The sequence below is a fragment of a genome, unplaced genomic scaffold, assembly GCF_019419815.1.
Source record: "Pyrus x bretschneideri cultivar Hongxiangsu unplaced genomic scaffold, Pyrus_bretschneideri_v1 Contig15, whole genome shotgun sequence".
Classification (NCBI taxonomy): Eukaryota; Viridiplantae; Streptophyta; class Magnoliopsida; order Rosales; family Rosaceae; genus Pyrus; species Pyrus x bretschneideri.
In genome coordinates, this window is record NW_025999446.1 from 6,142,199 (window position 1) to 6,155,479 (window position 13,281).

The 13,281-nt window shown below is 36.3% G+C and overlaps 1 protein-coding gene across 1 annotated transcript; it reads right to left on the reverse strand.

Annotated features, from left to right (window-relative positions):
* Positions 1-11,155: 11,155 nt before the first annotated feature.
* Positions 11,156-12,632, reverse strand: LOC103965575 (ethylene-responsive transcription factor SHINE 2). The gene is made up of 2 exons (XM_009378650.3): positions 12,351-12,632; positions 11,156-12,139 (listed from the first exon to the last, which is right to left on the reverse strand). Exons 1-2 carry the CDS (start codon positions 12,428-12,430, stop codon positions 11,563-11,565), a joined length of 657 nt encoding a protein of 218 aa, XP_009376925.3. The 5' UTR covers positions 12,431-12,632; the 3' UTR covers positions 11,156-11,562.
* Positions 12,633-13,281: the final 649 nt, after the last annotated feature.

Genomic DNA, 13,281 nt, shown 5'->3' on the forward strand with positions numbered 1-13,281 from the left:
CTTGGATCCAAGTTAGGTGCACAGTCATGTCATACAGACCACTTTAGGTGGTTTCTCCTCGTAGGTGACCCATGATTATTCGCACAGTCTTCACATAATCATAGCACTTGAGCATATTTATTTATACCCAGTCCTATCGGACATACCATTTTAGGTGGTTCCGACTTGTGTGCAGGTATATTTGTTGAGATGTGGATTTGAGCTGTACAGGTCACGCTAGGTGACTCCGGCTAGATGGATGAGCTCTAGATTCAGCCGTACAAGTCACGTTAGGTGACTCCGGCCGACATATCATTTACATTGAGTTATATCACCTGGCTTACATTTTTTTTTTTATGCTGAGATATTTGACATGGCATATTGGTGAAATTTGTTATTCTGAGCATGGTTGTAGTATAGATATATATTCTATTTTTTTGGAATTTATACAGGTTTTACGGCAAGGGGTTAGAACTTTTGAGAAATGAAATGATTTTGAAAAGCTTTATTTTTGCCCACTCACACTTTCTGTTTTGCGCCCCTCCAGGTTCTAGTTAAGAGTGTTTTTTGGTGGCTTGCGACACGGCAACTCTGATAGATTATCACCATTGTATGGTCACCTTTGGGTGTTGTTTAATTAGTACTTGTCCAGTCAGACTGCACTTAGGCTACTTATGCTTTGGTTATATATTTCATACTTAATCTCGCACTAACACATTTCCTTAGCTAGTACTGCTAGTAGTTGGTTTTCTTTATTCACATTTTTATTATTATTATTGCTTTTGCACTGTGCATATGGTTACGTCACCCTCACGTGACGCCCAGCACGCCTTGATTTCGGTCGGGGTATGTCAGTTTGGTATCAGAGGCAATCCTTGGCCGGAAGTGTGCCGAGGAGGATGTCGGGCCCCTAAGGGGGTAGATTATGACATCCCACATCGCCCAGGGGAGTGGATCCTGTAAGCCTTATATGTATATTCCCATCTCCACATAGCACGAAGCCTTTTGGGAGCTCACTGGCTTCGGATTCCGTAGAAACTCCGAAGTTAAGTGAGTTCGCGCGAAAGCAATCCCATAATGGGTGACCCACTTTGAAATTCTCGTGTGGGTTCCCCAGAAACAAAACAGTGAGGGTGTTGTAGGGGCCCAAAGCGGACAATATTGTGCTAGGAGTTGAGCCCGGGATGTGATGGGGGCCCGGGCCGGGATGTCACAATAACCCTCATCTTCCACCTTACACCACATTTCAATATTTTCAACACTTTCTACCAAAGCTTTCATATAATTTTTGAGAGAAAAAAATGACTACGTGGAAGCTCATCGAAGATGTTACATTGTGTGAAAGCTGGGTTCACACTACTTATGACCCGATTACGGGGAATAAGATGGATGAGCGAGAAATGTGGAGTAAAATTACGAAAGCGTTTTGTGATGTACATGGAAAAGATGCCAGAAGTAGTCAAGGTCTTCAAGGTCGTTGGAAAAAACTCAATGCATCATTTACTTGTTGGAAAAACGCTATCTCTCATGCTTCCAGTAATATGCGTAGTGGGACAAGTTTAGCGGATCAGGTGACAATACTTTTATTTATTTATATGTCTTCCACCTACATCAATATTTTAATTTATTTATTTGTGTTAAACCCACATTTTATAATACTGTCTTATCCCACATTTATAGACACTACAAGCATAAGTATTCTACAATGCAAAGAACCATAACAAATCATTTAGCAAATGGGAATGTTGGCAAATTGTCAAAGATTGCCCTAGATACATAATTGTGGCAATCGGTCCAGAAGTTGTCATGCACGACATGGGTTTACACAGTTCGCCAAAGCAGACACGACTGAACAGGAAGGCGACACATTTGAAGAGATGGGAGGGACACCTGAAGAAGGACAGGAGACCAACCGACTCGTCAATCCCTCAGGCCTCAAGGTAAAAAGGCATCAAAGAAAAAAGGTAGTTCTTCCAAAAATGACTACACTAAATATATGGACGAACTTGCTCGCCAAGGTGAACTGAACATGGCGCGGGAAGCGGCTAGAGATGAGGAAAAAGTTGTTGCTATGGCAACAATATTAGCAGCTACTAAGAGACATGATGCGATGGCTAAAAGACAAAGAGCAATACTTAATTGAGAAAACGAGATGATTAGAGAAGCACTTAATCGAGAAAATGAGATGCTTAGAGAAGAAAAGATGGCTCAAGCAGATCGTGACAATATGAACAAGCCTCTAGTAGGACTCTCTCCAAATTCAAAATATTTTTGGACATCGGAAAAAAGAGACGTGGTGAGAAGGAGGCGTGCAAGAGATGTGCAAACAAGTCAAGGGGGTTCTAGTTGCACAGATCCTAGCAACGAAGATCCTAGCACTACATATCCTAGCTCCACAAACTTTGTATAATTTCGTATTTATTTGTAGTACTTTATTTAATTTCGTCTTAATTTTTAGTACTTTATTTAATTTCGTCTTTATTTTTAGTACTTTATGTAATTTCTTATTTATTTTTATTAATAGATGTAATTTCTTATTTATTTTTAGTACTTTATGCAATTTCTTATTTATTGGTAGTACTTTATGTAATTTCTTATTTATTATTAGTTCTTTGCGTAATTTCTTATTTATTATGAGTACTTTATGTAATTTTTTATTTATTTTTAAATCTTTATGTAATTTCAAATTTATTTTTTGTACTTTATTTAAACACATCAAATAAGATTACATAAACTTACCAAATAGTACGTTCGGATAATGACACATGGAGTGACAAGATTGGTTAAAAATGCTATCCGAAGTTAAAACTATTTTTTTATTTATTATTTTATAAAAAATTTAATAATATTTTAAATGGGCTGGATGCCTGCGCATTTTGTAGGGATGAAAATCGTTTGTGCCAACGTATTTTTTAAGGGTGGAGATGCATTTGGTCTATTACTGTTCATTGAGGTTTAGCACTATTCACTGAGTGAATTAAATGAGCTGGGTGCTGGCATATTTTTTTAGGGTGGACTTGCTCTAAGAGCCGTCTCTTGTGGCATCTAAGACCCTTGAGAGTTGTCCTCTCTCTTCATCATCAAACATCACGGCAACAAGCATGGACAGAGCCAATTAAGGCCCACTGGGGGCAGATACCCCCACTCAAGTAATTCATTGGCATACTGCAATTATATATATACACAGGTTATTTTTGAAGAAAATATATATGTTTAATATCAAGCATCACTTCATACTACTTCTACTATATCAAATATAATATGAGCAAAGTGCTCTTGTTCTGCCATTCAAAACTGAAAAAAAAAAAACCTCTTCCACCTCTCATGTATTACTATTTTTCTCATCAATTTGCCACTTTCTACTATTACATTGAAATTTTTGTAACATTAGAATTGTGATAGTAACATTGGGGAATTGTGATACATCGTCATTTGAAGTCATTCCATTATCAGATTGGATATAAGCCATACTATGATAGGATTTTCTTAGTTATTTTTCAAATTGCCCCCCGCTAAAAGAAATTTCTAGCTTTGTCTGTGACAACAAGGTCATTCTGCCAATTTTATTAGCTCAAGTTTTAATATCGTCTTAGATTTCTCCTTCAAATATGACTTATTTAAAGGTTTCAGTTTTCCCTTTTGTTTGATGGATTTTCAATATTGTTTTCCTTGAGGACTCAAATAAAGGACTTCGCTTCGCTTTCTGACATTTCTGTCATTCGCCAGAAACTACTTAATATCTCATAATTTAATTATATTCAAAATAAAGGTTTTCTTTCAAGCCAAACAACTCAAATTTTGCTGTCTTTCCTGTAATTATCAAGCTAATCCATCACAGTATTCTAACAGAGTATTCACAATATTCTAATAGAATTTTACTCTCCATTCAATGAAAATAAAATAGGAGCAATGTTTCTTGAATGTCGGTGCAATTGGAACTTTGGTCCTTGATATTAAAATCCATGAGTCTTGATCTTTAAACTTGTCATAAAGTGAAGTAATAATTGACACTCCCCGACCGAGATCAGGGCATGCTAGCCGTCACGTGGAAGTGATGTAACCATGTGCACAGTGCGGAAGCTAATAAAATAATAATAAAAGTACGAATAAATAAAAACTAGCTTTACACAAAGTAAGAACATACATGTGCAAGCGTAAGTGTGAAAACAAAGTTCAGAGCACGAAGACCTAATGCAGTCCGGGAGAAACAACACTACATAACCACACCTGAAGGTGGTCCACCACTGGTGATAATTTGTCAGATATGCTGGGAAAATCCTCTGGGGAGCCACCAAGAGTGCTAGCCAACTAGAACCCGGAGGAGCACAAAACAAAAAGTGTGAGTGGGCAAAAACAAAGCTTTTCAAAAACAAGATTCTAACCTCTCGCCGTAAAACCTGTATACTTCCCAGAAAATATAATATACATATATATAAATCATGCTCGGAAATATGCCATGCCAATGCCTCTAACTAGAATGCAAGTGCTCAGGAAATATCAAATCAATGCCATGAAATCTGTCAGCCGGAGTCACCTAACGTGACCTGTACGGCTGAATCTAAAGCTCAAATCTCCATCTCACTAACTATACCTGCACACGAGTCGGAACCACCTAAAGTGGTCTGTACGACAGGACTGGGTGTATAATAAGTACGCTCAAGTGCTACGATCACGTGAAGGCTGGGCGACTAATCGCGGGTCACTTACGAGTCGGAACCACCTAAAGTGGTCTGTACGACAGGACTGTGCACCTAACTTGGATCCAAGATGAGCGTGTGGTGCGGGAGGTGAACATCACATGAAGGACTGTGCCCAACTCTGGGTGGGAGCACTAACACTGGGGGTACAGGTTATGAGCTCTCAATGCATCTCAAACCACTACTGAATATAAGCATAAACCATACTCACCTGGCACTTACCTGTGCGCTCACAGCACCAACATACGAATATATATATATATAGGCTATTAATAATGCATAAACAAACGGCAAACATGATGCATGGCATATAAACGTATAAACATTTCCATTCACTTTCTGGGAAAAACGTAAGTATATAGGTATATACGGAAAACCAAAAGCCCACTCACTGGTATGTAGAAGGGTCGTAACCCCCTTGCCTCGAGTGACCGCGCTCGTCCTCGAGATAGGTCCCACCTATATGCGAAACAACTATAAAAACGTTAATTTTAAAGCACATAACCAACCTTATGAAATAACTTCTAATACAACGCTCAAATGGGATGCATGAATACACCAACGTGATCTACTCAACCTCAGGAACATCCCCATATTTTTAGAAAAAAATTTCGACTCCGCACGCGCCCCCACGCGCCGCCCACGCGGAGGCATGTGCCTGGCACACTGACAGTGTCAGTTAAAGCCGTCAGGAATATTCCGTTAAATCTGACGGATTCTGTTAACACCGTTAGGAATATTCCGTCATCTTCTCCGGCGAAGCTCCGGCACCGTGGCCGGCGCCGGAAAATCGGGAAAACTTTAAAACCTTGTATCTCACTCATTTTTCAACCAAATTTCACAAAATTGGTACCAAAATGAAGCTTACAACAAGAGGAACAAATCCATACCACTTTCAAGCACTAAAACCCACAGAATCTCATCGGAAAAACACCACCAACTCCGACCAACCTTGTAACTCACGATCCCGACGTCCAAAACCTTCAAACGAACCACCACGAGCCTCCTAAGGACCTCACCAAGCTTCCTACAAGCTTGAAATTCCCAAAAACACAAGAATTAACGTGTGCATGAACAGTGACCAAATCGGGGTATCCCGAGTTCGACGTGAAAACAAAGGTATCCTTACCTGAAATGGATATGGTTGAATTTCTACGGACCTCACGAGCGCGAATATGTAATTTGTTTCCTCGATCTATGAAGGTTTGGATGGTTTTGGTTGCGTCCGTACATGTGGGGATAGAAATGGGAGAAAGAGAGAGGGAAAGGGACAGGGTACGTGACAGGGAAAAGGGTGAGGGGATGTGGGAAGGTGTGTGTGGTCTAGAACAAGCCAAACAAAACCCAAAACAACCACACAACGAAACCAACATGCTAGGGGCAAAATCACCATTTCACCTCTACGGTTCGAAAATCCGGAACGGGCTGTCACAATAATCCTTTTGAGTAACACCGTTATAAATTTTATCCAAAACAAAGAGTTTCTAGGGGGAAAATGGATGAAAATTTTAACAACGTTAGCGAAAATGACCATTGCTCCACATCATAATAAGTTCAGGACCAAATACTCACATAATTTTAGTTTAGGGACAAAGCTCCGATTGGGCTAAAGTCAGAGATTATTGCTCCAATTATCTCTTTGATTTATAATCTAAAAAATGGATTAATACAGAGGTACATTATTTCCATTTCAAAACTTGACAGGGATCTACAACAACGGAATAGGATCCTTTCCTGAGCAAATGCTCGGGATCCTCATGACCAATCAACACAGTCCGTTGGATTTTGATCCAACGGCTAGAAACAGGGACCCCTCTAAAAGTTATAATAATTGTAGCCGTTGGATCAAAATCCAACGGTCCGTGTTGGTGGGTCATGAGGATCCCAAGCATTTGCTCAGGAAAAGATCCTATTCCTACAACAACAATGATGTGTGTGGGGTTAGAATGTTGCAACAATCAAATCTCACTCGTACGCGTGTCCGCGACTGACACTAGCAAAATTTAAGCTAAACTTCATCTGCATCAACTTTGCATTTGATAATCACATGCTCTGAAAGTACTTCATAAATTTGATGACAGCCAAAATACATATAGATAAAAAGCTTAGTCACTGCTTGATGTATGGAGCATTGATGACCATTGATCACCCCCACCTACCAAGGGCAGTCCCTTCAGGACTAGGTCATGTTCGTGTAAATTTGTAATCGTCCGGACGGTTGGGCTGGGGGGCTATTCATGTGGTCTTAATTCTTTCTAATTCACACCACATGATGTGTTCTGTAGCTGCCTTGAAAAATCCACATCTACTTCACCTCTTGAATTATTGGTAGTTAATTAAATTGAGAAAATTCTCATTTTGATATTCACGGTAAGACTTCGACTTTCATCTTTTTTTCAGTCTGAAAGAGTAGGAAATTATGGAACTTGGGTTTCTTTCCTTTCATTTGAATTATGAAACTCCGCTCTCTTATACATTCGTCATTCAGAACATCTTTTTGCACTGTGTTTTTATGTCTCCTTCCTCGTAAATACAACTTTTCACCCAACGGAACTAAAACTCCCGAATCTCGGGTTTGATTGAATAAATGGAATCACATTAGAAACCTAAGTTGATGCTGATTCCATTGATGTTGAAACAGAAGCATGATGGGCATGTCAACACTGCTTAAACAGATATTATATTCAATATAATTAAGTATAATTAATATAACTCTTTTGTGTTTCTTAGACATGCATCGTGTAGACATTTTTTAAGGTAGAACGATAGCGGTTTTGTTAGAGCATTAAATAAATGATGAAACTTCAAAAAGGACATCCTTGATTAAATTTAAGGTGTTCTTAAATAAAAAAAGACTCAAAAGCAAAAAAAAAAAAAACAACTTGCCGATTCTTAAAGCCACCATATTGACGGATCTATGAAGTGTTGCAGCATGTAGATATTTCTTTGGGAGTCATAGTATCTTATGATATATTTATTTGTATGAAATATGAATGCAGGAACCATACTCCAACATCTCCAAAATATATATACTCGAATATCCTTTGTTCAACTTAATAAAGAAATATAATGTATGGTTTGTTTAGTTGAAATATATTAATATTAAAATCTTTTTTAACACTGTTTTTTGTAGGTTGAATAACAAAAACTAAATATTAATATAAGAAAACTTTTAAATAGGGTAACTTTGGATGCAGTCCCTATTTATCAACGTTTTTTTACTAAATCATTGTTGGTTTTTAACTTTTTATTGAAGTCCCTGAAATTAATGCAATAATGCATTTCTGTGTAGGTTATATAATTTTAAATTAAAATTTCATATTTTTAGTTAATTATATTAATTTTAAATAAAATTCAAGATTTGTGGGATTAAAAATATTAAAAAATAAATTATACTTATATAAAAAAGTATAATTTATCCTAATGACATGATTTGTCATTAAGATAAATTATATTTAAATAAAACCCATGATGTGTCATTACTTATATTATTGACATTTTACATACAAGAAATTGCTAATTTTTAAACAGTACATTTTACATACAAAAAGTTGGTACCTTTCATACAAAAAAGGTGGTATGTTTTATATAAATAAAAAAATGAGTACATTTCGTGTAAAAAAATGTGTACATTTTATATAAAAAAAACAATTGGTACATTTTAGATTAAAATAAATAAATAGGTCTTACATTAGAAAACAGATACATTTTACATAAAAAAGGGTACTTACAAAAAAAACAATTTGGTACATTTTACATATAACAAAGTGTTACATTTTTAAAGACAAATGGGTACGTTATTCGTAAATTATTGGTGCAAATAAAAGGTTAAAAAAATGAGTACAAATAAAAGTTTGAAAAATATGTACACAAAAAGAAATTAATATATGTATACAAACTAAAACTGAAAAGAAAATTGGTATAATTTAAAAAAAGGGTTGCAAATTAAAATGGGTACAAAGTAAAAATAAAAATATATGACACAAAATTAAGCCATAATATATATTAAATGTAGCGTTCTAACATTAAATAAATATATTTGGAAATAAAATTTAATTATCTTGACGTGTAAAATATTTTATTATTGAAATAATTAATGACATTTATTAAAACTGAGAGACCTTGATGAAAAATTGAAAAATAATAAGGTTTCAATCAATGGAATTGAAAAAAAATAATAATAAGAACCTAATTTCTCTTTTTAAATATCTTATTTTTAGAATTTAAACGTCAAACACTTTTACTTACCCTAATTCTGATCCATCGCTTTGGGAAAAAAAAAAAAAAAAAATTCTGATTCATCGCTCACACCGCGACAATCAAGACGTAATGGCAAAAAAAAAAAAAAAAAAAAAAAATCATTTGTGTTATATACCAAAATTAGATTTAACCTATATATGGAAAATATCGGTTCATATGTGCCAAATTCATTGTACTCTGTTTTTCTACTTCTGCATTTGTCTGTAAGTACGACCTCTGTGTTCCTTCTTTCTTCAGTTTTGTGATAATGCAAGATTTTTTTATTTATGCGCATAGAATGTGATGAATAAGTAACATTTTCCTTTTAATAACAAAAGACAGCTTTTCTTGACGTACAGAACCACGTTGATGCTTTGTTTATGATAATATACTTTAGATCATCTTTAAAGGAAATTTTAAATTTTAAACATAAAGTTTAAGTTTGATAGCTTATGTGACACTTTGATATCTTTTATAGTTTTGTTCTTCATCCGATATGTCAAATTTAAACATTAAATAAAAATAAATACTTATTTTCTTTACATTGGTAATGAAAGAAAATGAATTAAAAAGTATAAAAATATTTAAACATTGCATTGGTAATAAAAAGAAATTAAAAGCAAGGCTTTAAACCAATTTCAAAACTTAATAAAAAGCATTTACTAATTAATTAAATTTTTTCTGAAGCTATTGTCATATTTCGCAGAAAGATGAGAGATATCATTCTATATTATGTCATATCAAATTTAACTTCATTATTAAAAAACATTGATGCTGCTTTTTTCTACCACTATCACTTATTTGGATATTTTGACAACTTAAAAGAGATACTATTGGCCCATCGGGGGATAACTTCGCCCCAATCGCTTTAGTAAAAGGAGGGTAGCGTGGGCGGTCGGTTTGATGACTGCGATGCCCTGGTGTGTAGGCTTGCTCACCTATTGGCCAAGCTACTTTAGTTCCCCAAAGTTTGTAACTTCTTTTGAGTACTACAGTATAACGTTGAGTAATATTATTCGTATCATGTTTTTATACAATATTTTTATATCATTTTAGGTAACATTTGATGTAGACAGTTATATTATTTGAAAAATTTGCAAAACTCAAAAAAGAAAGGAAAAAGATTCCTCGTATATCACAATTATTATTTAATTAACTAATTTTTCTTAATTATTAGTTTATTAAAAATTTAATTAATGCAAATGAAACGATTTTTCACATTAAATGCCAACAAAAATTATATAAAAAACATTATGTGAATAGTATTAAAAATATTTTCGTTTTTATGAGAGAGAGAGAACCATCTTTATTTTGGAGATTATGCGTTTGTTGCACCAGACTGTCTTGGACTGGACTAGCTTCAAGAACTAAGCTGGACTGGCTTAGACTAGACTAAGCTGGACTAGCTTAGTGAAGTGTTTGGTGCAGTGTCGGACTAAGTCACATACTATATTTTTTTTGCCATTTTTAATTCACTTTTGGATTAAAAATTAAACAAAAATTAATAATTAAAGGGCAGTGAAGTCTGGAAATGAATGGACCTAAGCAAATTTTCTTTTCCCTTCCTTCCTTTAGCCTTCCTCATTTCTCTTCTCCATCATTTTCTCTCTATCAAATTATGCATTAATCTCTTAATTTTCTTGTTTAATTAAGAGAATTTGTTGGTTAACCATTTGCCAAGCCTTAAGAGATTCCAAAAAGAAAGGCAAGCCTTCCAATAACCAATTAAACCTGCAAATCCCGGAAAAAAAAAAAAAACCCAAAACAAAAAAAATTACTGAGATTGCGAAGCAGTCATGGCGGAGACGACCTGGTCGATGAGGAGGCAAGCCGAAGGCAAAGCCAAAATCAGTAGCTTCAAACCCACGACCATGGCAATAGCGAAGCAGCGAAGGAGAAAAAGATGGTGGAGATGACCCAGTCGACGAGGTCTTCGTCGGAGATGAAGACGTCGACGAGTTCGTCATCAGAGATGAAGCCACGCCTCAAGCTTATGCCATCGAAATCGAGGTTGGGGAGGTGAGTCGAGCAGGACAAAGAAGTTCTTAGCTAGTCCAATGGTTTTCGAGGGGTCACGCTAAGAACAGCTAGTGAGGTTGTTAGTGAAAGCGAGTCCTGGCTAATCCCATTAAAACTAGTCCAGCCAGGAAACAAACACGGTCCAGTCCAGTGAACTTTAGTGAGGGGAAACAAACACCCCCTATAGTTATTAAGTAATAACAGTATAAATTAACCAAATCTGCAGAAAGAGGTGAGCTTAATTAATATTATCCACATTTTTACATTTTCAAGACAAGTATTGCTACTACCAACCACACAGATTTGACAAATATCAACTTAAAATCTTTCTACGATTCTTGTTCGACAATCACAACACCACAGTGAGGAGGTGGCGTTTTATGATTTGATTAACTACTATACGCAACTGCAAATTGAGCACTCAGTCTTAACTGCTTCCCTACTTCAAGGACTAATAACACTAGGAATTCAATCAGCTCAGCTGGTTGACTGGTTGGTTATACCTATCGAAAATTCTACGAAACTTCGGAGCGTTTTTATATTCTGAAGTTTTTAAACGTTAGATCTTGTTCATTATTTTTTTTATCAAGAGTTTAACGGTTAAAAATTCCAGAGTACAGAATTCCCTTCAAATATTTTTTCCTTCTTGAACATTACCTGTGGGTGGAGGCATTGGATAATTCCAATTCAGCAACTCTTCTATCATCTGCACTGCAAGTTTATCCTCTTCATCCTGATCTGCCTCACTCAGTCCACCCTCAGTCAACCCCACCATTGACGATGAACTCGACGACGATGACAAGGACGACATCAATTCTTCTTGATGAGCATCGTTAGAACCCTGCTTCTTCTTCTTCCCAAGCTCAATCCTCATGACCCAATTGGAGCTCGCCCGCGATCCGGCCGGGCGCTTCTGCCAGACCCCGATGTGGGAATTGTCATTGTCGAGTCGAAGGCAAGTGAGGGAGGGCGATTGGTCTTTGCAGCGTTTTCTGAGCTTCGCCCTGAGTAGCTCGGAAAGTGCTTTTGGAGACCATGGGGTGTCTTGGTCCGTGGGGGATTTCGTGTCTTGGTCGGAATTGTTGTTGTTCAATATCGGAAAATTGGTCTTGGCATTCTGTCCGTTCATCAAAATTGCTGCTTGGTCATATGCTCTTGCTGCTGCCTCTGCGGTCTCAAATGTCCCCAGCCACACCCTCCTCTTCCTAAATCATCAACAACATAAAAGGCAATAGAGAAAGTAAGACAGACTTCCATAACACGTAGCTCGAGCAGCGCAGTCAGTCTGATATGTTATGTTATTAAATTCTGCTTGTCAGACAATCTGATATGCTTTGCTACCAGACTATTACGACAACAATGAAATGGGGGTGGATGAAGTATTAAATGGAAGAATGTGAAGTGTGGTGAACTTACAGTAATGGGTGGCGAATTTCTGACACCCAAGAGCCCCACTGTCGCTGCCTGACTCCTCTGAACTTCCTTGATTGTACCATGTTTTTTTAGAAGGAAATAACCAGAGAGAGATAGAATTCGAGAGATGGAATTTTAGAGAGAGACGAGGGAAGAGTATAGGCATTTATAAGAACTGTCGGTAGCTTGCCTGGTCGGAAAGTCTCTTTTAGTGCACAGAGAGAGAGAGAGAGAGAGAGAGTGCAATAAATTATTCACCTGCACAGCCATTATAAACACCCTCGTTCTTGACAACTGGAACAAAAGAAAATGAGCATCATGTTATGATCCTTTCTCCCTCTCCCCACCAAAAAGAAAATGCATTTATTATTACTTACCAACAGAAGAAAAAAAAAAATCTTCGTTTACTGTAAATTAGGGTTTACTAATCAATGTTGGTGAAGCTGTTGTGAGAAATGCCATTTTTTCATGTTATTCTTCTTAGGTTTTGCTGTGATCTTGAATATAATCAAATTAGGGTTACTTAATCCAACGACAAATAATATTGAACTTTTTGGAAAATTCTTGCACATAACGAGTGTATGTAGTGTCCCTCTCACAGTAGGAGCATTATATTCACTTTCATGTGCAATGATCTTTTCGTTTATATATTGCATAATTTATGAAGATTTTTCTTATTCCTCGGATGCTTTGAAGGTTGGTTAGTTGATTTAGTAAGACTTTTGAGGATTGGCTACTTACTCTTGTACAAGACCAGGATTTCTATATAAATCATGCTAATAGAATAGTTTACTAATTCAATTCAAAACAGACCCAATTTTAGTATAATGTTCTATAGAATTCTCTATTCATGCAAAATCAGCGTATACAATGCCTTCTTTCTTACAAATCAGTGGGTCATTGTACACACACACACACACATATATATATATGC

What these genes read in the sequence shown, in the direction of transcription:
- LOC103965575 (XM_009378650.3), bottom strand. Translation starts at nt 12,430, where the DNA reads ATGGTACAATCAAGGAAGTTCAGAGGAGTCAGGCAGCGACAGTGGGGC. An exon ending in GAAATTCGCCACCCATTACT is followed by an intron (nt 12,140 to 12,350) that starts GTAAGTTCACCA and finishes TTGATGATTTAG; the next exon opens with GAAGAGGAGGGTGTGGCTGG.